We start from the raw sequence: 27,887 nt of genomic DNA, 5'->3' as shown, positions 1-27,887 counted from the left end.
TTTTCAAATAATGAGCTATTATACATTACAATGAAATGTTTTACTGGTTACGTTGGGTGATCAGTAGTTTTGTTTTTCAGTTTAAGAAATCGAAATTAAAAGCAACAACAACAACAAAGACAAAAACATGTAAATATTTAGAGTGACAAAAAAGAGAAGGGTTGAATAGACACCAGTGTAATATTTCGCTCTAAAATGATATTTTGAAGGTTTTATACATTTTGTTTTTGTTTTAGTACGTTACCAATTAAAAACGCATTTTAGCTTTAGCACTTGTGTCTTTTGTATTGTTTACTCCAACGAAGATTGATCATCGAGTTTTGCATCGAATGAATCGCATGATAGTTCGTTGTATGCATACAGCTGCACAGACTAGACGTGTTCACTGAAACAATTTTACTTCCTTGTTCCGGGTTGGTTTCGATAAACGGTGAAACTGTCTTTTTCGAGCTTTTACTGATTGACACTCGTAAGTATCAGTTTTTATTTGTTTCTTGATGAATATTTTCCAATATTACCTCGCTTTATTGTAGGAAAGATGTTTTAGTATATTGTTTTCTGACACGTTTTGAAGTTGAACCGAGGGTGCGTCCAAAAAAGTGGTAGCGGTGCATGCAGGTGAGGTGGTGCCGATGGTGCGCTACAGTGGCTGGTGTCCCCCTGTGCTGTGCGAATGACTACTGTGGTGTTGTGGGAGAAGCGAGCAGTTGGCTAGTGATTGGGCCGCGGCGCCGAGTGCACTGCCTGGTGATGTTGTTATGGTGTGGTTGTGGGCTTTGAGTTGTAGGGCGCCATAGCTTCTATTGCAAAGCAATGCGTGAGGTTTTAGCCGTAAAGGGTATTGACCTCATGATATATAACACTTATTTTGCGCCAGTTATCAAGTTGCAGAACTATTACGAGGAGCATTTATGAAATTAAGACAGTAAGATTATAAGAAAGAAGAAATATAAAAATAAAATAGACTAGATCTACATGTAGATCTACATGTACATACATTGTTTTGAATTACAAATTTACATTGATGTACTGTGTGTACATGTATGTATGCTTTCGAGAAAAAGGACTGTCTTCAGGTCGGATTCATACCAGATTTCGCACTAAACTTAAACTTTATAAAAAACATCCTTCACATGGAAAAAACAAATGGGAGAAAAATAAAGATGATTGTGTCTACTTTAAATTTGAAGCTCCAAAATCATACCATTAATGACCATCATTAATTAGTTCTGTTATTACCAGCCGATTCCAAGCTTAAATAATGTATAAAAACTGAAGAAACCGCCGCTGATTTTCCTACTGTACTTACGTGGCACCCTGTTTCGCTAGCATTTGCAAATCGTCTAGTTTCAACTAATCAACTTGACCAAAACAAAATCAACCCAAAACTAGGTCCCTAGTGATAATTTGAGCGGTCGTAGCTACTTGTAACTGTGCGAGGAAATTAGGCCTACTCTGGCAATCTCGGGGTATTTGGGACTAGGGCATAAATAAGGTCAAAATGACATTAGACTTGTCCAAAGATATTTATGTCAGTCTGTGACTCGGCTCATCATATTTAGACCTCTAATGTCCCCTCTCGCTATTGTCTGATGCCCGGTTATTTGATTTTAAAAATACATTTAGGTTTCGGCTGAAATCGTCATCAATTACAGATCTTGCGCCACTCATTGCCTCCTCTATTATATCATGCATGTACATGTACATTGTACATGTGTATGCAAATAGGAGACTAGTAAACTTCGTATGCGCCACTTGTAGCGATTTACCCGATTACATCAACGCTGAATGTGGTATACAAAGCGGCACAAGTGTGTCATATTTTTTAGCCACATGTATGCAACGATGGCATGGGTCGATTTTAGCGAATTCTGTGTGGAGCAGCTGCAACCACACTCCCATGCAATATGTGTACATTCATGAAAGCTTTAATTGGATAAGTTAAATGAAATAATTTTTGTACAATGAGGAGCCGACAGAGCGAGAGAGTTGAAGAGGACCAATGGTAGGCAGGTAGGTAGGCAGAGGAGCTGGGTAGAGGAGTCTCATCGACAGTCCCTCTGGATCCAGGTCTAATAAATGGATAACCAGATAATATTGATAATAATGATAATTGCAAGCTCTCAGGAAAAGCAGTGTGACGACTGAAGAGGTTGCCCTTGGTAAATATAGCTGCCTTTGATATGATACTTGTACTAATCTCACCAGTTCTCAAGATTACAAGACCACTGCAGAGACGCCAAGTTCGAAGATCAGCTATGCGTGACATTTTCATGACTTGGCGAGGAGCGAGGGTATAGCCTACGTATAGCGTTTTTTCGAATTCGCACGCGAACGCCGTGTGTGAGAGCGTATTCAGACCCTCGAAATAAGTGACGTCACGCATAATGCGTGACACTTGGTAGCTCTGCCACTGTACTATCACTGAGCCATCGCGCCTCTTCCAAAGAGCCCCCTTAAAAATACACGACTGTGACACCACTTGTGAATATATATTTTGAATCTTTTTATCTTTTTTTGATCTAGATTTGGAATGTTCTTGGAGTAGCCGTTAAATAGTTACCATGGGGTGTTTACACAGTACTACTAATGCCCCAGCATCAGATCACAGATCAAAACAACCTGACACCTCCTTCAACAGTCCCGGAACAGGCTACAACAATGGAGGCAGCAGACCAGACCAACCATTCACAAACATAGCCACTCCATCATTTGACCAAGGCCCTCAAAATGCAATCCAGCCGTCGCAAATTCACAGTGCTAAGAAAGAAGGTGAGTTTTTATCAAGTCTTCCATACTTCATGTTCTGAATTTATTCTAGTTAAGAAATTAAAAAAAAAAAAAATCAGAATTTAAATCCACAGCGATTCTCTGCAGTATATCCAGTACCACACATTTAACCAGTTATCTTTCTATAAAATTAAAATCCGTTGATATGACCATTGCTTTTAAATATTATTTTCTGGTATCAAAATGAAAATGATTTTTAAGTTTAGATGAAAGACTAGGGGAAAAAACGTGTATGGGACAACAGATCACCAGATCACCCTCTATATGTAATTGCTTCTTGGTCAGCTTTTAAAACTCCCCAAATTCAAGATTTCAACTCAAAGACCCAACACTTGACCTTATCCTAACCTTAAAGGTACTACTGTATGTCCCATTTGCAGGCTCCAAAAATGAAAAAGTTAAATTCCAACTGCATTTGAAAGATAATACTTGTTTAGAACTTCCCTAAAAAAGGTAGGGCTTGAAAATGTCTTCAAGTGGGAAAATAATGACTATTAGTTGTCAAATCGACTTTAGGGCGATAGAGCCCAAAAGTAATAGTCTTGATTTTCAGACAATTGTACCGAATGGTCATACGTTTTATGCTGCGCAAAGATTCAATCAGTTTAATCTTGGCCATCACAAGAAGTGGGTTATTGATGTAGACAAATGCTCATGTACCCTTTACAACTCTTTTCATATTGTTATTACCAAAGAAGAAAAAAAGCCAGTCAGTCACTCAATAGTGTCTGACAGTGAAGTCTAGCAAGTAAACGGGTTTCCTTGCATAATTTGAATATGAGGACACTGCTAACGTTTAAATTTCACAGATAGGACATACATGACATATTCATAATTCCTGCAAAGTTCTACAGAATTTGAGGTTGGCTGCAAAAGGGACATAGTACCTTTAAACCTAACACGATATATGAGATTTGTAATATGCCACATCCACTTGAAATTGAATGCTCAAGGCGCACTTGTGAAACCATAAACAAGAGATCACCTTTTTTTTTTAAAGCATCTGCATTATTTTCAAACAAACAGAAGTAAAGGAAAAACGTACAAAAATAACAGAAAAATTAATTATATGCCAAATTATTAAATAGATATGTTTTAAGATTATTTTCAAACACTACAACTGATCTGCTATCATGAATCTCTGGAGGGAGACACTATGAACATAACGGATAAAGAAAGCGGACAAAATATACAGTTCCTCAGGTAGACAAAGGAACATCCCTTCACTGCTATTATGTAAAAAGGTGAATATGCATGTGACACCTGTTCTACACATTTTTACATAATAGCGGTAAAGGGATGTTCCTTTGTCTACCTGAGGAACTGTATATTTTGTCCGCTTTCTTTGTCAGTCATGTTCATAGTGAGAGCATTCCGCAGTGAAGGCCCCGCATGAACAAAGGTTCTTTCCCCCACTTAATATTAAGCTTAGGAAAAACAAGAAATCCAGATTTTGGAGAGCATAAATACATTTGTATATCTATAGGAATCCTGACCCAAATCTTAAACACGTATCTGTTTAAATATCCTGTTACAAGAGGAACTATCAATTTAATAGAGAATTTTTAAAGCCAAATTCCTTCCCTTCTTGACGATCTTTTCTTTGTTTTGCTGTTCAGCTGGGCAATTGGCCATAAAATCTTTTGAAATTGGTTTCCTGGGACCTGTTTCACAAACCCTTTCTCCAATGGCAAATGACAAAAATCAGTGACAAATCTGCTGATAACCAATCAGAAGCAAGGATTTCACTAGCTTACAACATGAATTTTTATTTGTCACTGATGACGAGTTTTGTGAAATGGGCCCTGAACTTCAATATTACTTGCTGTGAGAAAAAAAACTTTGAATCTCCAGTGTAAAGCATGAATTTTTGTGAGGTGAGCCAGAAGGGTATTTATTTTCCTTCTGGTGCTCAATTTGATTGATTTACATCCATAGGGGCATTTACCCTGTAAGCAAAAACCGTTTTATTTTTATTCACATTCCAGAGATTTGTAGGAATTTGCTAACCCTACCCCATGAATATGACAAAAAACCTGAATCGAAAAACCCACGTCTGAAGTATTTTTTTTTTTAACGCTGGCCAAAACTCCACTGGTTTTTGCAGTGTAACATACGTACTGCTCACTCTCAAAACACCTGTGAATTATTACGGTTTACCGGGTATGTTCAAGTGACTCCCCTCCCTACCATGCTATAGTATGCAGAGCACTGACAAGACAAGTGGGGCATGCGCACAACTCATCCCCAAAACAGAATTAGCAATTATCAATGTTTTTTAAAACGTTTTTTCCAGTAGATTACATGTAAATGCTAGTTAAAAAACAAAACACAATGGTTTTCTAAATTGTTTTTTTCTGCAATGTAAATGGACCTTTTCTTTGGATTGAATGAAAGAGGAAGTAAAGGAATTGAGGAAGCCATTGTGTACTGTTTTTTTTGGTTCAAGAATGTACATGTATATGTAGCTGTCTGAAATTAGAGAGATCTGTTTACAAGAAAAGTAGGATGGTGTTTCAATTTAGCTACATAAAAGCAAAGAAGAGAAAAAAAACAACCTTTTTTTACATTCTGATTTGTAATTATGGTAACTTCTTGACAACTGAATTTTAACAACTAACTAATTCAACAAAAAATGGCAATTGAATAACAGCCATCTTATTTTTAGTTAACTTTTTTAAAACTAGCATCTTAACTGCTAAATATTTAACTAGCGTATTACACTTAATCATTTAAAAAAAAACACTGCTGTTTTGCACCGTCATAACCAAGTGAGCCATAAGGCTTGTTAGAAGTCTTCCAAATTTTCCTTGAAAATGAGAAGAAAAAATTGAACTTGCTGCTTTTAGGATTTCCTTTGACATTTATTCATTTTATAACCTTATTTTTATAACTCCTATTTTTGTTTTTTCCGCACAGTCATCTCGTTTATAGCACTCTACGACTACGAGGCTCGATCAGAAGACGATCTCTCGTTCAAGAAAGGAGAGAAGTTGGAGATTCTTAACAATACGTAAGTATAAACCAATATAAACCAGTCTAGCGATGAAGTGAGCGGACGGAAAACTCAGTCTTTTAGAAGCTTGATTGAAATTTATTGTCGGTTCAGAGCGGGAAGGGTGTTAAACTCTGTGTTAAAGTATTGGATTCTTGTAGCTCTCATGAAAGATGATAATACATGTACATGTGGTCTTTACATTTTGTTAAATTATATTTTGTTTTATAATGTTTCATGATACGTCTTCAAAGATAAAGACCAGTTATGGTCGTGCGATTGCATTGTGAAAGAAACGTTGTGAAATCGATCAGAAAAGGTTGATCATCTAGCATAGATGTACTGCAAGGTTCTGGAATCATCAAAATGATAAGAAATTTGGCCCAGTCTTCATAAAGTTACAAGCACTGTACACAGAAAGATGTATACGGGACTACGCACACGTGCGTGACACGTGCGTTTTTATCTCTCACATACCAATAGATAAACTAATTTACCAAATATATCAATTAGTAGGCGGTTTCCCGGCAAAATTTGTATCATGTATTATTCAAAACATATTCTTTCACATGATTTGGTACTAAGAGCTTCCACTTCATTTTTTGAAATTGGGGCATTTCCAATATTGGTCCTTTACCTTTAAGGCAGGGAAAAAATTATCTAATACATTTTTTTGCGAATAATTACGTCACAAAGAAATAAAAATGCAGCAAGTATTGCATCATAAAGAAACCAAAGGAAGACACAGAAGGAATTTACATGTACATGTACAGGAGATAGGCCATTACAATTTATAAAACATTTGTATGGAGCATTAAAATTTCATGTATACATGTACATGTACATACATGTACATGTATGAAACGTGCACTCCTGGCTCTCAGTTTAATAGTTCAGCGACACTTTATGCTCGGCTGTCAATTTTTAACACAAACCAAATCTTTAGATTTAACCATGGCCCCAATATGAGACTTTGCCCTTGTGAATTAGGCTTAGCCCTAACTCTAATCCTAACTCTAATCCTAACTCTAACCCTAACCCTAACCCTAACCCTAACCCGAACCCTAACCCGAACTTTAACCTAAACCCCAGTTGCCACCCTAACTCTACATACACAGTTCATGTACGTACAGTACATATCTTTGAAGAATTAAAACCATGATCAAATATCGTTGATACACGCATGTCAATTTCCATGAGCACCAAAAGGTGGACCTGTGCGCTATACAAGTATGCACTAGTATCATTATTATTATTAATTGCTGTACAATACATACATGTACATGTACGTGTATACGTGTCTGCAAAATAAAAATGGCTACATTCCAAACTGCTATACATGTACATGTATTGAGACAGGTATGTGTGTGACAGTAATGTCTATTATGTGTTCAGGATCCATTTTGTGGGTGAGCTGCAACTTTTTCTGTGGCACTTGAAACCCCCTAAATCACCCATCCATGATTGGCTGCGAATGGAATCATTGGCATGAAGCTGTGAATCATTGAATAAATACAAGTAGCCCATTCAAGTTAACATAGACGTCCTTCAATTTGGAATGACAAAAAAGGTTCTACGGTAGTCATTGTGCAATGTATGTTCTCTAGTCAAGGGTAAATGTTGGGTTTTATTTGTTTTATTTTTTTTTTCTCCCAGAGTTTTGTGCACGCATATTGTACATGTAAGACTGAAAAGGGGATTTTTTTATGCACGAGTGCTTAAGTGAATGAGTACCGGTATACACAATGTACAATGGTATCATGTTTGTGTGCTTTACATGATCAACTATTACATGTATACACCAGAACTCAAACAATCTAGCCAAAGGGAAAAAGAAGAAGGAAGAAATGTTTGTGACTTTCTACAATGTCAAATGAAATTCTAACCCCAACCCAAGATTTAAGATTCAAGTTTTGTTTTGTTCCCCATATAATAGAAATTATTTTTTCCATCGGCATTCATTGCATGCAATGAAAATGTAAGCAAAACCTAAATAAGAATTTGAAAAAGTAGAACCTGAAAAAAAACACCATAACACACTGGTAGGGATTGGGGTTCAAATGTTGAACAGGAAGTATGCTGCGTATATATACTTTCTTGTAAGAAAAGGAACGTAGAAATGTAAACTCTAAAGAAGAGCTTGATATAAAGGAACACTTAAAGGGGATTGTATATGAGTGATTGTTCCCCTCAGAAAATGACATAGAAATGGAATGTATTATTGCAAGGATTATGTATTGCTATGAACACGATAATCTTGCTCACATTTCTTGTATTTAAAAGGAATTATTGCCAGATACATATTAACTGAACTTGTACACTAAATACTTTATGTTTTGAAAGATGAAGACATGGTTGTCACTCGGTCATATTTGATAGATTTAATAGGTAGGAGTTCAAATTCTTTGGTAACATGTTTTCACCACAGATTGTACCCAAAAAGAAAGGGAACTTCCCCAGAACAAACAATACCCCTGAATCGTTCCTTCACCCAAAGTTAACACAAATGTGTTAAAAACACCCACATGATTCCAACCTTTGCAAGGCATGTATTATTGCAAGGATTATGTATTGCCATGAACAATATAATCTTGCTCACAATTCTCGTATTTAAATGGAATTATTGCCAGATACATACATGTACATGTATTAACTGATAAATACTTTATGTTTTGAAAGATGAAGACATGGTTGTTGCTCGGTCATATCTTATAAGTTTATAGGTAGGAGTTCAAATTCTTTGGTAACATGTTTTCACCACAGATTGTACCCAAAAAGAAAGGGAACTTCCCCAGAATAAACAATACCCCTGAATCGGTTCTTCACCCAAAGTTAACACAAATGTGTTAAAAACACCCACATGATTCCAAGCTTAGCAAGGTCATGGTTCACAAAAGATGTACCCGTCTGCCTCATTGAATGTCTGTGGTGGGTAGTCTTGAGGCACAGACTCTATATGACACTTGACAAAAACATCCATACAGCTTTGAGCCTAGCCTAAATCTGGCACTCACTGTCTCTGTCAGGGGCAGAAATAGCACAGGGCGTATGGGGTGCAGTAGACCGTGGAGTCTGCATAGTCTAGATTTTCAGACGCTTGGTCACATATTATGACTGCCATGGGTTTGTGCCTGCAAACTAATTGATAGGGCCCCAACCAGGATGTACATGTACTTGGCCGGTGTCGTGTTGACACAGTTCCGTAGCAGGCCGGCAAAAAAATCAGGAACAAAGTACCCATTGTAATCATCAAATACAGATTTTTTCCATTTTTGTACAAGTTCTGTTTTAATGTGGGAACATGTATGATTCTTATATTTTACAATTAATTTTAAGTTTATGCTTCACCCAGTAACCTTAAAAGAAAACTTAGTTTTGGTGTGGACAAAAGCACACCTACATTTACTGCAATTGAAGGTGGATTCTTAAAATAACACATTTAGAAGTTAAACCGCCAAACCAACTCTGCAGCAGTGGGAACTGACAGCTGATATTCACTCCATGGGTAGTGTAACTTGTTGTACGGTCTGTCTGTCGTTGACCAGGGGGGTGTTTCACAAAGATCCTAAGTTGAACTTATCTCTAAGTTGGACTTAAAAAATATGGAAAGCCATTAGCATCTTTGAAAATATTTTGTAAAAGTTATTTTGAAAGGCATTCATTGTTTATTGAAATCATTCATATGTTCTATCATTAAGGAGATTTCATGTTCTGGATGTGGAATTAATAAAAAGTCTAAAATACTTGAATTTCTGCTTTTGAATATATTTCATTTAAAGACTCCAATGGCTGTCCATAATTTTTAAGTCCAACTTAGAGTTAAGTTCTACTTAGGATCTTTGTGAAACACCCCCCTGGTGTCAGTCTTGTTCGTGTGACTGGGGTATAAATTTCTTGTGATTATTATGTTCTGTGTCAAAACATTTTAAAGGCATTGTTTAACAATGTTTCCAGTTTTACAAATCTGAGATGTGTGGCCCTACATGAAATCAGTGTCTGTGATATGGTGTAATATTGAATCCCTAACATAACTCTGCTTCAAAATGATCATGAAGTGCTTCAAAAAGTAAAAATCTTTGAGTGAAATTAAAAATCCCTATCATGAATATCTTAATAATCAAACATGCGATTGGCTTGTAAAAGTCATGGGATTCATTTCTGACCTAAAGGTTTATAATTATGATTGCAGCATGAGCTAAATCCAGGATTTTGTTTAGAATCTGAGGCAAAGGTAATAATTTGAAGTGCTTAGAAACTTGGACATTGCCAACATATTAAGCACCATATGTTAAGCAAAAATATTATTATTATTATTATAAAGTTACCTATTACCTTTAAATATATGTTGCATTTACAAGAATTTTTATTACTATTTTTGTATATTTCCTTCTTTCTTTTTCCATGTTTACAGAGATGGAGATTGGTGGTTAGCGAGATCACCGGTGACAAACAAGGAAGGATACATCCCAAGCAACTACATTGCTCATGTCAAGAGTATTGACGCAGAAGAGTAAGTAGCCTACATGTATTTCTTGTATGAAATACAGTCAAACCTGCTCTAGTGACCACCTGTCTACAAAGACCACCTGTCTACAAGGGCCGCATTTGTTGTTTCCCTTGAAAATGGTTTCTCATTGAAACATGTACTAAAGGAACCTGTCTACAAAGACAACCTGTCTTCATAGACCACTTTTTGTGTTTCCCTTGGGTGGTCGCTATAGACAGGTTTGACTGTAGTAAAGAACAGAAACAGATTACATTTTTCGGTCATATTCTACTTATCCAACCTGATGCAGGAATTAAAGCTAAGATATTATATACGAATGGGAGAAAAACTAGATCTCGGTTTTTAAAACTTCTTTCTTAAACTCATCTTTAGACTTACATTTAGCTTTAATTTAGCATCAGCTTGAAGTTATAGTAGAATACACTGAGTGATTTCAAGTTGGGTGTTTAAGGCTGGTGTTAGTGTTTAATAAACACTAACACCAGCCTAAACACCGAAATGGAAATCAGCTGGTGTTAAGGCTTTGACCTCTGAATGTCGTCAACTTCCGGTAGCTAGTGTTATCGATTTTGCAAAATTGTCGTTTGCTGAACCGACCTTTGTGGCTGGTGTTAATATTTTACGTACAAATGTCCTATTCACTAACACTAGCCCCTAGGGATTAAGCAAATGTTGATTTCCAGTTCAGTGTTAGTGTTGTACCGCACAACAGTCATTGCACGAACGACGCTAATTTATTGTCTGACGATCAAATACAAAACGGTGAAACAGGTAATTCTTATATTATTTTGTGTAAAATGAGTTATTTTAAAAGACCAGAAAAATAGGTTCATATTTATTCTGTTATTTTCATGATATGTTTAGTTTTTATGTACTATTTTTAAATCATCGTCGTGAAATCAAGTATGTGGTGACGTCACAGCTGGTGTTAAGCTATCAATTTTGATATCGGTATCGGGCTCTTAATTTCATCAGCAAATTTTTCGATCAATTTAAGAGCTCTTGACTGCTCTTAACACTAACACTACATGTAACACTAACACCCAACTTGAAATCACTCACTGTCAGACCTTTGATTTCTGAATTTTGCAGCAGAAAATACTCTCAAAGAAGGAAAATGTATTTTCAGTTAATTGCTACTCTCCAGGTGTCCTATGGGATATGTATGTGCAGGGGAATTTATCAAATATTGAATGTCATTGAAAGTCTGTCATTCAAAAAATTAATTAATAAATACCGTCAAGGAAATAGGATTTAATTTTAGATGGCCTAATAATATTAAAAGTTTCAAGAAAAGCCGGCAGAGATGAACTTTAGGGGTCATTTTCATGAAATCCTGTAGTTAGTTGCAATATGACCAGCATAAACGGGCCGGACACTACAAAGAACTTCCTGACATTGGTCGATGTTAATAAGTATGTATGTTTAATTGAAAAGCCAGGTTACCAAAGATTTGTTTTCACATGAAAAAGTCAGTCAACTTCCTTCAAAAAGTACTGCACTAAAAACAGGAAAACCCCTTTTATGTGTAAATCAGTGGCAAGTAAAAAATGTGTAGGTGGATCATTTGAAGAAACAAAAGGGGAAATACTGATTCTTGGTATTCTGTCAAAAAATTGTTGGCTATTAAAGGGACAGATAAGTTTTGGTGGTGTACATGTACAGGTGTAGAAAGAGTAAAACAAAATTCAGTCATGAACTTTCTCCTTAGTTACATGTACACTATCATTAAACATTGTTGCTATGGAATTGCAGACCTTGCACCTCATGAAAAGTACAAAGATGGGGCAATAAAAATGTAACGCATTACACATTTCTGATAAGACACAAATAAGGGAGTATGCGTACATTGCTTAAGACAATCATTGCCAGCAGATAGATTTTTCTCACTACCGCTCACCATTCGTGTGCATGTAAAAAAAAAAACCTGCCATATTTTTTCCACATCCTACAGTATGTGGACAAGCCTTCAGTAAAAATTCCCAGAAAAGCTTCAATAATGGGGATTTATTTCATTTGAAATTGTCTCATTTGTTTTGATTACATGTAGTACCTAAACATAAAAAACTGAATATTTAGTTTTTTTAATATAGGTTTTCCCGCCCAACCTCGTAAACTTAGCATCCAAATTAACGTTACGTTCATTCAAGTTCGTGCGAAATTGAATGACTATATAGATCAACATTCAAAAAGCTAATTGCGTCATTCAATTTAATTTAGTAGCATGCGCTTTCATACTCTTGTCACGGAGACGTGCAAAACGAGCATTCAATTTAGAAAAGCGTGTAAAGACCATTCAAATTCGCGCGGGACAGACGTCGGTATGTCTTCGTTCATTCAATTTCGTGATTAGGCATACATTTGTGACATTTGTGCATTGCTTTCAATTTGTTGTTAATTTGTCACTTAATATACTTCTGTTTGAATAATTTTATGCAAAGTTTACTTGGAGGAATGGCATGCGTATTCGTTCTGTAATTACACAGGTAACTGTCCCCAGAGAAGGTGCATAATTTGTGACTTCTCTTCTAAGCACAAGATCTTGGACAGAGGTAGTTCAGGTTTAATATACATGGACATGATGCAAACATAATACAATGATGAATAAAGAAAAAGATGTTAAATGAAAAGAAAGAAAGATCACCTACTCAATCAAGATTGATCAAAACAAACCATTTAAAATATAACCCCTTAAGCATTTATAATGAAAAATATGAAGATATGAATCAAGTAATGTTTCAACAAAAATAAAGAATGTCGAAAGAAAGAAAATAATGCAATATAAATATATCATACAAAATAATAAGAAGATTGTATAAAAAAGTGTGAAATCATATCAGAAAAGATCATAGAGAAAAAGAATAAATAAATGAACATGAAATACTGAATATCCGAATGAACATCGAGCCTCATACTATGATTATGAGGTCTAGTTTTAATTTGAATGACCCGATTGCGAAAGAGGTTGCCCATAGACGAAAATGAAACCGCAATATGCCAAAGAATTCACCTCCCACTCAACATTGGCGAACTTGAATGACCCTTACGCATTTCCAAATTGACTGAACCAAGCATTAATTCGAATGTGCATGTTTAGAAAATTCGGTGACTTGAAACGAAATTGAATGCAACAAGTTTAAAAATGAAACAGGGGAGCAACGAGTGGAGAAATTTTGCTCAAACAGAAATGCACGTTAATGAAATTGATTGCTGCTTTTACGAAATTGGCCGGGAAAACCTATAGTGGCCGGCGGCCTGAATCTGATTTAAAAGGACAGTCGCAGTAACACTTCAAGATCATTGCAAATTATAATGATAATTATTATTATTAACTATTTGGTAATTTCATACAAGTCAAACATACAACATACATAAAATGAAAACATAATTATAACAAATGAAAAGAACACAATGAATACTTATTCATTCGCAAGGGTGTTTCCCCTAACTGCCTGGAAGAGAAAAAGCCATTCAGTAGGTCTTCCCTTCTGACTAGGGGGAGCATTCTTGGGAGCTCAGAATTCATTGTGCATGCAACAGAAATACATTGAAGTAATTTGCACATAGAACAGTAAATTGTCATTATGTTTTATAATAGGCATGGCAGTTTCAAAGCAGAACGTTAGGTATATTCATTAAGTGATAAAGAGACTCGGTATAAAAAGGAAATGCAATTTGAACAATTTTGTATACATAAAAAAGAAATGTACAAAGCTAAAATACACATTCATGTAGGAGGAAACTATGTGCATGTATGTTGCCCTACTTTGTTCCTTTGAAAACAGGGAAATTTTATGTGTTTGTCCATTAAATCCCATCTGGCTGGGATTATATTCTTAGACTTTACCGTTTCAAAGATATTTTAGCGAACGCTAGTGTTTGGTTTACTCCTCGAGTATTTCCTGTCATGATTTCCCTTTGAAGAGCTAAAAACATAGATTGTATGTCGCAGCTTGATGTAAGTGCTTTATTAAATACACTTCACAAGTTTCCTGGCTTTATGATGAATGATTTCCTTATTTCACTGTCACTCTTATTCTCTAGGTTTCACTTTTTGAGGAATGCTGCAGTGCCTCCCAGTAATTCCAAGAAATATTGCTGTTGTAATTTTAACCAAGGGGTAAAGTTTTTCTCTAGGAAAGCTATTGCCATTGCTTTTTTTCTTACATACAATGTACATAAAAATGATAGAAATTTTACCTTTCCCTTGCTGTATCAGGAAGTTGCAACTCATGCTTTCGAAAGTCAATTTTTGATAAAAGAAATAAAGTTTAAGTAAGTTCAAGTTTTATTTCAATTCAAATCCATAAAAACACATTTTATGAAGGAATAAAATTCAGATTATATACTATACAGTGTATATAAAACAGAGAACACACACAAAATGGAAACATGTTTACAAATATACCAGAATTATATAAAGTTAATCAATAGAAACGAATTGGGGAAACTGCAAATGAAACTGTAAGGTTCTGTCGAGGTAGTCCCTGTTATTAAAAGATACATACAAGTTCCAATAATTGCCTTTAAATGATATAACAATAACAAAACAGTGTACATAACATAGTAGACGTATTAACATGCATATATTACTATTGATTTCAAAAGAATGTTTATACACTACTCTAAATTCTAAAATTCAGATTTCGAGAAATAACGATTCTCTGTAGTACATTAGACACTTCTCCAAATACTTTCCAAATACTGTGGTTAAAAAAAAGGTACACAGGATACATACGCCATTAGGGTCATTTCAGAAAAAATGCAATATACCATTAGGGTCCATTTCAGAGGTTAATGGACACGGGCGGGTAGCACTTGCGTATGGGGGGGGGGGGGGGTGTTCACTGTGCTATGCAATGTATGTGAACACGCCAATACTATTATATCTGATTTTTCTTTCCTGCTCTCCTTTTCCAGTTGGTTCTTTGGTAAGGTAGGTCGTAAGGATTCAGCGAAGAAGCTGCTTGCTCCAGGGACCCGTTTCACAAAGCCTTTTTTCAATGACAAATGACAAAAATCAATGACAAATCTGCTGATAACCAATCAGAAGCAAGGATTTCAGTAGCTTATAACACAAACTGTCTTTGTCACTGAAGACAAGTTTTGTGAAATGCCCCCCCTGATCTCAAGAAAGGCAACTGAATTGTGAGAGATGGAGAGAGCATTTTTCTACTTTGACTGATCGTAATATGCTCTAATTGGTGATGTTTACAGGGTCATACATGTACATGTACACTGTATATGGTTAATGTGAAAGAGTCAGTATTAATATTTTATGAAATGTTCTTTTTTTTTCTTTTCTATTTCAGCTGGTACTATGGTAAGGTAGGGCGTAAGGATGCAGAGAAGAAGCTGCTGGCTCCTGGGCTCCAGAAAGGAACCTTCATCGTGAGAGATGGAGAGGCAAACCCTGGTGAGTGGAAGATTAAGAGAAGGAAAGAAGATAGAGGGAAGGTTGAATGAAGATTTTAGATAAAAGGTTGCTTAAAGATCATGAATGTAGATAAATTCCAGTGTAAAATCGAAAGACTAACTTTGCTAATGGAAGAATGGAAAGACATATATCATCAAAATAGAAAGAAGATAGATAAAAGAAAGACAGAAGGAAGATAGATGGGAAGAAGATAGAGAGATGAATTTTGAAGTCTAACTTTGGAGAGTGGAAGAAGAGGATATTGAAATAAGATGTAAAGAATAGCGAATGTCAAAGGTTAGCCCTAGCGAGTGGAAGAAAAGGAGATAGAAATAAAATAGAAGAGTGAAGTTTTGAGGTAAGTAGAAGATGAGGATATGAAATGAAGATAGAAAAGTGGATTTGAAAGACTAACCCTGTTGATTGAGGGCTTACTACAAGGAAATACTCTGTCTTTCCTCGTTATTCATTGCTCTGTTTTCCAGATCCTAGGTTAGGTGATAGTTTCCCCTTTCCCTTTTCGCTCTTGTCTGTGAGATTAAAGAGTTGAGTTCTGGTCATGCGATTGCATTGTGAAAGAAACGGTGTGGAATCGACCAGAAAAGGTTGATCATCTAGCATATAAGAATTTGTGTGTATTGCAAGGTTATGGAATCATCAAAATGATAAGAAATTTAGCCAAGTCTACACAGAAAGATGTATATGGGACTACACAAACATGTGGCGTAAAAATCCTACCCTGGATTTTTACGATGTTACATGACATATTTAGGATATGAAGGCATTTGAAGAGCCATGCTTTTCAGGGAACATGTCTTATCTGATGTTCTTCCACACTTGCATAATAAGAATGATAACGCTCACAAATGATTTTTCACCTCTTCCCAGAACTCAACCTTCTCTTAAAAGGGATTGGGTATGTTTGTATGATTCTGATACAAAATCCTGGATTTAGCTCATGCTGCAATGATAATTATAAACCTTTAGGTCACTCAGGAACCCCGTGACTTTAACAATCCGATTGCCTGTCTGATTATCAAGATATTTATGATTGAAAATCGAAATTTCACAATTTGTTTTCCTAACGGTTTTTACAACACTTCAGTCTATTGGGGAAAATGAGTATGGTAAAACCAGTCACTCTAAGATTTGTACTTTTTTGAGGCACCTCATGATCATTTTGAAGCACATTTTTTTTTAGGACTTCAATATTACACCATATCACGGACGCTGATAACACATAGGGCCATGCATCTCAGATTTAACATTGTTAAACGATGCCTTTAAGAAATATCCATGTTTTCTCTCAGATGTTCGTTGTCTCAATAAACTATATCTACATGTATAAAGCTACAATTATACAAAGAACAAGTGCCTTGCATTTTTTGCAAGGAAAGTAGGGTATGGAAGGAGGAACAAGGGGGAAAGTGGGCGAGGGGGGGGGGGCCCGTTCATACTGACAAATACCCCCCCCCCCCATATACACACGACCATGTTTGGCACCGATATGTTATTATTTTGTTTTGTATTAGGGCAGGTCCAAGCTATTGTCCCCTCTGGGGGTCAAATTTCATTTTTATATATATGTAACAAACTATACCTCATTTTAAAGCTGAAACTATGAATTTTATGAATCTGATAAAAAAAAATGAAAAAAATGAAAATACAAAGAATGCCAAGGTCACAAACTTCGATTTTTATTAATTAGCGTGACGTACGGGACATTACATTTTTATTTTTGTATCTCATTTGAATTATTTTTTTTAAATTAAATATCTCAGGACATGTAGACCATCATGCTAGAAAATAGGAAAAAAATATAAAAACTTTCAAAATTAATTAATTATGCAAATGAGGTAGGTTCCAAAGTGTGATGTCCCGTACGTCACAAATTGATCATAATTTGTTTAATTTTAATTATGAAAATATTTTTTTTTTTAAAGATATTCTAGGAAGTTCTAATTTAGATGAATACCTAACAAAAAATAGGTTTAACAAAAATTTAAAAAATTCTGTGTTGATTACATAATCAAATTAAGAAATGTGACGTACGGGACAAGTGTGTGACGTACGGGACAACCCCATATAAAACCAATGCAAGATGTGAAAAAGGAAATGACCAAAAGGAGAATACATACTGTGTTAGGAAACTTGTTGTATATAGGGATATATGAACATTCCAACTGGGTCCCTTGTAGGAATTTACTTATTTGTACTGAATTTGATGTAATTAGTCTTCAAGCCAGACCCCTGGTATTATCAACTTTGGTATTTTGCCAGTTGATGTCCCCAACATTGGCAGGATGCTATATGTAAATCATAATAGTGTACTACCGGGTAGTTCCTGGAATGAGTCTAATGAAATTATATGGTAGTAGATGCACCAGAAGCTGGCTTTTACAACTCATAGATGCTGCAGGTATTAATAGCACATGTATGGTATCAAGCTCTCCATGTGGGTTTTTTTTAATTTAAATGTCATGATGGTAAAGGATTACAGCATACACTGTACATGTTATGGAGCCAGCTCGGAAATTCTGATCTCCTAAAAACTAAATCATAACTTTTAAAGAAGGATAGCCTTTTTGAGTATTTCACACTCTCACCCACTTACGATTTTTATCACTTCAACACCCATGCATTTTTGCTGATTTCGCCTTAATCTTTTGAATTGTGGAAAAGGTCACACAAACCTTGAGGGTTTTAATTTCTTATATCTGGTGGTGTTAATAACATGTCTTTAATCAATACAAAATACGTTCAAGATTTATATTTTTGTATCCATCTTTCACAAACATTTAGGCTACATTAATGTACATCAAAATTCTTGAATATATGACAGCAACATATACATGTTCTAATCTGTGATAAAAAGATTTTTAAAAAGACAATATGTTCAGCATTATCTTTGAATTCCTTCAAAATTCTATGATATTACTATCAAGTAATTCAAACAAGCTATGAAGAAAAGACTTCATATTTGTAATGTATCTCTGTTCACCAACACTTAAGAGCATGAGAAATATTCTTTGACAAAATATGATGTGCCGAGTGTGCCCCTGTGTTTCAAACAAGTTTAAATAAAAGTTTTCAAGTTCAAGTTCATCTTCTTCATTAATTATTATTTAAAAACATTTTGCAATGTTGAATGGAATGGATAAAAGAAATGAGAAAAGAAGCATGACTGCTCATGATAGATGGGTAAATGGAATAAAAATGGTAATATAGTGTGTATCAATGTAAATAATAATAATAATAATAATAATAATCAATTTGTTTTCTTTGTTACAGTAATATTTGTATTGATTTACCTCATAAATTAACACAGAGGATATTGAGTGATGGTCAGAGGATCTTATTGGGTTCTAAAACACTCTAATTGTCACTGATTTAAGTTAAAATTGTTCACATTTAACAAATTTTGACGAAAATTCTCCATTTCAATGCATTTTCCCATAGGGAAAAGTTGTCCCGTACGTCACATGTCCCGTACGTCACATACACACATTTATGTTTTGGTATATTACATAACAATGAAAGGTCAGAAAAATATGGTAATAGTTGTGATTAGTGCTTGATTCCATAATGAATGAAGATATCATTACCATAAATCTCATAACTAAATTAATTCAGAGAACTTTTATGATGAACTTATTTTTGAAAAAGTCAGAAATTCTCTGGTCCCGTACGTCACGCAGCACATTAATTACATTAAAAAATAATTTATGAATTGGTCAGAACTAAAACTTTCCACAAATGAACTAGCCCAAAATAGCCACAGACTCATACCAAAAGATAGCCATATAAATAATGTCATCCATTGTTATTTCTTGTTTAAAGTCTCTGAATGTCCCGTACGTCACAAAGCAAATAGCTTGGACCTGCCCATTAATTTAATTTCTATTGTTGTGTTGTGAAGTACAGGAAGCTGTGATTGTGTAATCTATTGTTACATTCTGGTGACGATATGTACATATAAAGCAACAAATACATAATTAACACATGCGTTGCTTCCACGTTTTACAAAATATTTCCGATCTCTCTTCAGGTACATTTTCTCTCTCGGTGCGAGACCACGACCCTGGTAAAGGAGAGCACATCAAGCATTACCGTATCAGGAAGCTGGACAATGATTCTGGGTATTACATCACACAACGAAGCCAGTTCCAGACATTGCTCGAGCTTGTACACCATTACGAACGTGAGTAACCAACAACAAAAAATGTAATCATTAAGATTGATGAGTCTAATGGTCTGTGTTATAGGTTGTTGCTAGAGTGTATTTGTATGGTAACATTCTTCTTCTTCTTCCAGTGTAAGTGCTGCTTCAAGGTGATGAAGATAAACGCACTGATCAGTCAAGGACGGATTGAAATTAGATGGAAATTAATTGCATTGTTAATTTCCTTTCGTAATATTCATGTCATTATGTGTAGAAAGAAACATGATCTAATGGTATAGTCACAGAGTTACCAATCTTCTGTGATCAATCCAACCTTAAGAACTAAATATTGAACGAATAGATTTCAAAAGTAATTAAATGAAAACATTCTTTAGAACATATATATCTAAAACTTTTACTGATCTATTTCTTAGGTTATTTTTTTTAACAACTTCACATCACGTTTCCTTTAAAATTGACACTTAAATTAATTGCATTATTCATTATTTTAAATATGATTTCAAAGAAAACATTTTGTAAGACATATTTAAAATCTTTTACTGATTTATTTCTTAGGTCATTTTTACTACAACATCACATAATTTTTTCTTCAAAATTGACTCTAATGGGTTATCACTGATTTGCCAATCTTGTGCGATCAGTTAAAAATTTAAAAAGATCAAAATTAAGTACATAATTCATGATTTCAAATATTATTCAAATGAAAACATTTTGTAGGACATATCTTAAACTTTTACTTACCGTTATCTATTTCTTAGGTTATTTTGTAAATAACTTCACATCACTTCTCCTTTAAAATCAACTCACATGGGTAATCACAGAGTTGCCAATTTGAGTGTGACCAATCACAACTTTAAAAGTTCATTGCTTTTCTCTCACAATTCTGTGTATTTTCCCCAATCTTTCTCTGGTCCATTTCTACAATTTTTCTCCTTTATAGGAAAACAATTACATGTATTAAACATCAGAGTAGACTTCCCCTTTAAAAACAGGTCATTTGTTTTAAGTGATACTGAAAGTAAAATTATAGATGCTGTCATTAATTTCTTTCCTTGGTACACCTGTGTACCATTCTTATGAGACATACGTTATCCACAACTCTGCATACATGTATACGTGCTGCATTGAAAGTTTTAATCCTTTTTTCTTTCAAGTTCGAATGAAATGAAAGTTTGTGGGTAGCGAGATGTAATTCTATAGAGATATTGTGTTCTTTCAAGAGTTGTTGAGGATACTTACCGGCAATAGATTCCTATTGTTTACTTTCATTTAGAGGATTGTCCTTCTGGGTACTTTTGAATACATTGATACATTCCTTCTCATGTACACAGCTCTTAAAAAGAAGGTTGACGTGTGTTGGAGATGGAGAACACAAAGCTTTGTATCATGTTATGTACATGTATGACATTGTGGAAGAGTATCAAAGGACAAATAGCAGACCTGCCAACCAGAACGATTTAGTCGTATTTAGTACGTTTTTTAGAAGCAAATACGACAGTACGATTTTCCTTAATAAAATACGATTTTCAAAAAAAAAAAAAAAAGAAGATTTTTTAAAAAAAATTTTTTTTTAAAAATTAATATTTTGTGTGTGCGTCCGCCATTTTCAATGGCAAAATGTCTATTCTGTCCTGTAAAGTATCCTACAAGTATCTCACATCGGCAATTTGGGGATGTTTATTGGTTCGTCGAACACACAAGTCGTGACGAAATAATGCATATTCAACCAATGATCAATAAAAAAAATTCTTCCTGTAGGTAGAAACTGTAAGAGGCATTGATCCGCGTAACATTCCGTGTTTATTTTTTTTAAGAATACAACTTTTGACACTAAAGAATACAGTTTTTGAACTCCAGAGGTTGGCAGGTCTGAAATAGATAGATAGGTAGATACAATGTAGATACATGTAGATAGACAGATTGATCTAGTAATAGATCTAGTAATCCTTTCTATTTTTTGAAAGTGAAGAATCTACTGATGGACTGCTGCGCATTGACTCATCCTCGTCCTAAGGAGAACCCAAGTGGTGCTGTTCTCGGAAAGAACATGTGGGAGGTCTCTAGAGCATCAACTAGACAGATGGATGGATATATATATATATATATATATATACATAGATGCTGCTTATACGTATTGGCTTGCATGGTGATGTACATGTACATGTAGATATACAGTAGGCTTGCGATTGCACCATGTGAGAGAGAGGGAGGATTGAAAAGTCCTGAAAAGAACTGTTGGTATTCTTGAAAAAGACTGTTGGTTATCTTTCTTAGCTTATAGTTCTAAGGAGAACTATAGCGCCGATTGGAGAGGATGGGCAGTAGCAGTGGCTCGACGTGTCGAACATGTTCACTATCCGTCGTCAGGAGTGGGGAATACCTGGCGTGCGTGATATTCATGTAGATAGATAGACCTCTCAAATACTGTGTTTCTTTTTGTTGACCATATAGAATCCGCTGATGGACTGTGCTGTTCGTTGTCTGTGCCTTGTCCTAAGGAGAACCCAATCACCGCTGGTCTTGGGAAGGACATGTGGGAGATTCCCAGAGAATCACTCAAACTAGACGCCAAGCTTGGCTCAGGACAGTTTGGGGAAGTGTGGAAAGGTAACTAGAGTTCTAGATTTCAATTGTTTACATCATCTTCCATTCTCCTAACCCTCAAATAATAGAATTTAATTTGCATATTGGTACTTGTGAAACTATTGATTTCACAAAGATTGCAATATTTGATAAGTGCATGAAATCACACAAATGTTACTGTTTGACTCTGCATCTAACAACTATTCTACACGAATATGATGGGAATTAAAAGATAGTTATTCATCTCTAATTATTATCTTACTTGCTTCAGGTCTTTGGAACGGTAATACGGAGGTGGCCGTCAAGACCCTAAGACCGAAGACTATGACCCCCGCTGCCTTCCTCGCCGAAGCTAACATCATGAAGACGTGTCGACATGAAAACCTGGTACAGCTCTATGCAGTCTGCTCAGATAGGGTAAGTTTACAAAACTGCACACACATGTTTGCATATGGGACTACTTGTACCAACACTGCCAACCTTTCTTAATTAGGAGGAATTATCCTTACATGTTTGGCTCCAAACTAATGTTTTAAGCCATAGATTCCCTTTCTTCCAAGAATTTCTTTTTAAAAGCATACAAAATATGTCTTTGCTTTGCAAATCCAAAAAATATTATCATGCCATGGCTGTTTTTTTGAGGCAGTCAATACCATGTTATTCCTAAACTAAGTGTACAATTAAAGATGAAGTTGAGTTCTGGTCATGTGATTGCATTGTGAAAGAAACGGTGTGGAGTCTATCAGAAAAGGTAGATCATCTAGCATATAAGTATTTGTGTGTATTGCAAGGTTCTGGAATCATCAAAATGATATTAGATATTTAGCCAAATCTTGGCAAAGTTACAAGCACTGTACACAGAATGATGTATATGGGACTACCCGAGCACATTGCAAAAAAACCTACCCCGGATTTTACGATGTTTCATGTCATATTTAGAATATGAAGGCATTTGAAGAGCCATGCTTTTCAGGGAACATGGTTTATCTAATGTTCTTTCACACTTGCATAATAACAATGATAAGGCTCACAAATTATTTGTCACCTCTTCCCAGAGCTCAACTTTCTCTTTAATAGATGAGATATCTTAACTTGTTTTTTATCAACCCTCTAGGAACCTATCTACATTGTGACAGAGCTGATGAAACATGGTAGCCTTCTGGATTACCTTAAAGACGGAGATGGTCGACATCTCAAACTACCACAGCTTGTAGATATGGGAGCACAGGTATGTCATCTTGTCATTTAAAGGGAGAGGGTCGTCAGTTTCCATGTGCAGAAGGCCATAATTCGCTGACACCAGATGTGGTGAAAACCATTAAGGAGTGTACAAGTCTGCACTAGCCAAACCTGTTGTCCCAGCAAGAAATACCCCCTAGTCTCTCTGAGAATCTTTGGGTGAGGGAAACATAAGATAAGGACTTTACTTCATGTAATGGAGTGACTGTGTAGACGAAAATCACTTGAGGGAGACAAGAAATTTGAGTTTTCTATAGGCATTGGGTCTTTATATCAAGCTACGTTTAGTTGTGGTTTGAAATATAAAAAAATACTGTTCAATGGAACTAAAAATGTGGTGTTCATAGGAACTGGACCTTTCCATAGAGATACACGTAATTGTTTTGTCAAAGTTTCGTTAATTTAGTTTAGAATGATGGAGAATAGATGCATATTCATTATATTTCCAATGCTGCTCCGATATTGATTATTGCATATCATTACTATAGGAAAGTTATGCATCGCAGCATTCAGATCTTCAAATTGGCAACTCATACACAAAAGCTGCATCATTATTTCCCCTATCAATTCAAATTGTCCATCACTATCAAGAGTTGTATGTTCATTTAATAGCAAGTCTGCCAATGTTTTCAATGGAAATATGGCAAAATGTACATGCTGTGAGGCGTAAAAAGGTGTTGCAAAGAATTTTTTTTTCCTTCTTTTTCATCGAGAAGAGAAAAACTGATTTATTTGTAGTTTTTAACCCATGTCATAAACAGTTATTGTCCTATGTTTGACCTTTGACCCATGTGTAGGTTGCCAGTGGCATGGGGTATCTAGAGAGGAAGAACTACGTTCATAGGGATCTCGCTGCAAGGAACGTCTTGGTGAACACCGGTAACATCTGCAAGGTGGCTGACTTTGGTCTGGCCAGAATGATCCAGGATGATGAATACTGCGCCAGACAAGGCAAGCAATTTTTCATTTCTTTCTTGTCATTACCAGGGGGGGTGTTTCACAAAGATTAAAGCCCGTCTGTACTAGTTTGGCAAAGAGGGATTAGACCACCCTGCTGGTCACTGACAGGTGGTAATCTCATCAGCTCAGCTCTCAATTAACATAAGAAAAAGGGGATCATGGGGGACCAACGGGCACCGCTTAGGCAGTTTTCTATATAGAGGAGCAAGGAGCAGTGCAGTGGGGCTCTAAGAGGCTGTTCACACCGCAATGAAATAGCGCAGTCTATCGTAGCACCCCCTTTTTTCTAGCGCACGCTAGACCGCGCTATCTCTCGTGGACCACCCCCAAGAGGTGCTCCAGTGGCACGCCGTTTTAGGCTCGCCGTGGCTCGCTGTTGGGCAGACCAAAACGACGTTGTACCTCCCACACCGCAGAGATAGCGCGGTCTAGCACGCGCTATCTCTGCCGGTGTGAACAGCCTCTAAGATCGACTTAAGTTGGACATGAACTATGGCAGGGCATTCATGCCACTGGTTGCCCTCACTATTGGTCTCTCAATGGACGTCACTAACAAATCTACAGAATTCACATTTTTGGATACTCAATTATTGAAGGAAAAGCATTATCTAGAGATGATTTCTAAGGTTGTTTCCTCTAATTTTACATCCGGTTCAAGACTTTATAAGGGCATAAATCGCTTGCCATAGTTCAAGTCCAACTTAAGTTGATCTTAGTCTTTCTGAAACATCCCCCCCCCCCCCCCCCCCCCCCCGCAGTCCTATTTATCTATGTATTTGTAATAATTTCTAGGGCCTTCGGCTGGTATTTACTTCATTACTCAAGTCAGAAATATTTCATCCTTTGCTCCTGTCCATTAAATCTTGATTCAGTAAACCTTTTGGATTGATTTTTTTAAACACATATTTTCAGATTTATGATAGTCGCTTTAAAATGATAATGCATTCTCAAATACCAAGAGGACTGTATCATGCAGGTATTTCCTCCAGACGTTCAATTAACCTTTTGAAAATTGAGGTCATCATTTATACCGTGAATTAATAAATAAAATAACAAAACTAGACTTTTTGAAATGGATAGAAATCAAAACAGTGTGGAGCAAATCGTAACTGCAAGGAAAAAACTACATGTATTTTACCTAATACTATTTTTTATTGGATTGGATATTGGCTTCCTGCAGTCTTCTCTTATGTTGATGGCTTTGCTGACATGTGTCCTTCTTGTTTTTTTTTTCCTTCATTTCTGTAGGTGCCAAGTTCCCAATCAAGTGGACATCACCAGAAGCTGCCCTCTACGGTCGATTCACGATTAAATCTGACGTCTGGTCTTTCGGTATTCTGCTAACCGAGCTTATCACCTATGGTCGTATTCCTTATCCAGGTCAGTAGCTTATCGGGCAGCTCTTTTGAAGGTTATGTCAATGTTGCATTACCAGGAAATGCAATCCAGTCCTGTTTATGTTGGGAGCACTGTGGTACATTGGTGAAGTTTACCATGAAGCAATTGTTGCATGTGTCATAGAACCCTCATCCCGTCTTACCTCCAACTTCCAATTTCCAACTTCAACCTCAAATTCCTATTTCCAATTTGAATTTCCAATTTTATAATATCCAAATATCATAATTGACACATTTTCCAATTTCCTTAATTTCCAGTAAATTTTTCAATTTTCCAATTTCCAATTTCCAGTTCCAATTCAACTCAAATTACAATTTCAATGGCTTAAGTATGATAAACATGGAATTTTTGGAACAGGTGAAAATAAGCTACAGGGTGCCCCATCTTAACAATTCTGAACCTCATATTAAATTCCAATTTACAATTTCGGAATGCCGAATTCAATTTGCTATCCTCAATTTCGAATTCTATTTGTTTTGTTCCATAGGTATTATAAACATGGAATTGTAAGGGTGGGTGCAGAGGGGCTACAGCATTACGATTCTTATTTTTAATTTATAATGTCCAACTCCAATGCCCATTTTTCACTTTCCAGGGTCCATTTTCTAATTTTCAATATTTCAAATTTTTCCAATTCTACTTCTAAATGAATTCCAATTCTGCTTTAACAGGTATGATGAACATGGAAGTTTTAGAGCAGGTAGAAAGAGGCTACAGGATGCCGCGCCCCCACAACTGCCCAGATTCCCTCTACGACATGTGCATGATGAAATGCTGGCATAAAGACTCCCAGCAAAGGCCAACCTTTGAATTCCTCCACTCCTTCCTGGACGACTACTTCGTGTCGACGGAACCGAACTACCGAGAAGCGGACTGAGCGCCGGATAGGTCTTAGTCTAGATAATCCATGTCCCCACTGCTGCAGATATTGGTGTGTGTTGTATTATGGGAGTGGTGCGCGACCCCCCACTTGCCATTTGCCAACCACCGTGCATGAGCCAAGTGTAGCATCTGAAGGGCGCGTTCCTAATGCCGGCCCAACTCCAGAACTGATAGTGAATCGTTTCGCACGCTCTTCTTTGCAGCAGTTGGAACTCGTTAAATTTATTATTTAGAAATCATTGATGAATATTTATCTCTTTTTTTTCTTGATTATATTTTTTTGTAAAAAGTCCATCGCGGTGTATCCACTCTATGCTTAATAATGTTATTCTGTGGTACATGCCTATTAAAAAAACAAAAAAACAGAAGTATTGATATTATTTGCAACTGTAATCGTCTTCCAGTATGTTTGTGTGTGTTTTGTAAGTACTGTATGTATTTCAACAACCAAAGCAGTGGAAAGTACACAGATTTTTGCTACATGTATGTAATTGGATATATATTGCATTCGTTTGATATTACATATACTGTATGTGAAGGATGCACATGTGAATTATCAAGATCTGTGAATTACTAAATCAAACTTTGATATTGGAATTGTCTTTTCTCAATTTTGTGCATGTATAGTTTGGTCCGATATTAAATTTAATCTGGAAAATAGAAGAGTAGAATCATACTCCTGAAAGAGGATTTCATAAAGAAGTTTACTAGAATTTGCAGAATGTTTTGCAAAATGGAGGCAAGTTCTCAAGCTCCTTAAATTTGCTCAAGGGTGGGTTTATAGAGGGCAGCACACAGACATACGCACAGGAGCGTAATACCCATTGGCTCAGTGTTATGTAGTGATCGGGAGTGACCACCGAGTTGCCTACTTCACGAACGACTATATACCCACGCATGAACATCTTTCCCATGTGTTTCTGTATCTCAACCC

General features: G+C 36.0%; 1 protein-coding gene across 1 annotated transcript; it reads left to right on the top strand.

The window, feature by feature from the left end:
• The first annotated feature begins 384 nt into the window (after nt 1-384).
• SFK7 (src family kinase 7) lies at nt 385-27,308 on the top strand. The gene is given in 12 exon segments (NM_001142379.1): nt 385-469; nt 2,527-2,772; nt 5,710-5,803; nt 10,197-10,295; nt 15,605-15,708; nt 19,757-19,909; nt 22,343-22,498; nt 22,746-22,891; nt 23,589-23,702; nt 24,511-24,664; nt 25,922-26,053; nt 26,743-27,308. Coding segments are annotated over 11 exon segments (1,566 nt in total). The 5' UTR covers nt 385-469; nt 2,527-2,564; the 3' UTR covers nt 26,949-27,308.
• The last annotated feature ends 579 nt before the right edge of the window (nt 27,309-27,887 follow it).

Source organism: Strongylocentrotus purpuratus, unplaced genomic scaffold (genome assembly GCF_000002235.5).
Source record: "Strongylocentrotus purpuratus isolate Spur 01 unplaced genomic scaffold, Spur_5.0 spur5_scaffold_13, whole genome shotgun sequence".
NCBI classification, from domain to species: domain Eukaryota; kingdom Metazoa; phylum Echinodermata; class Echinoidea; order Camarodonta; family Strongylocentrotidae; genus Strongylocentrotus; species Strongylocentrotus purpuratus.
The sequence above is the reverse complement of the archived record's forward strand: the minus strand, read 5'-3'. Positions and strand labels throughout refer to the sequence as shown.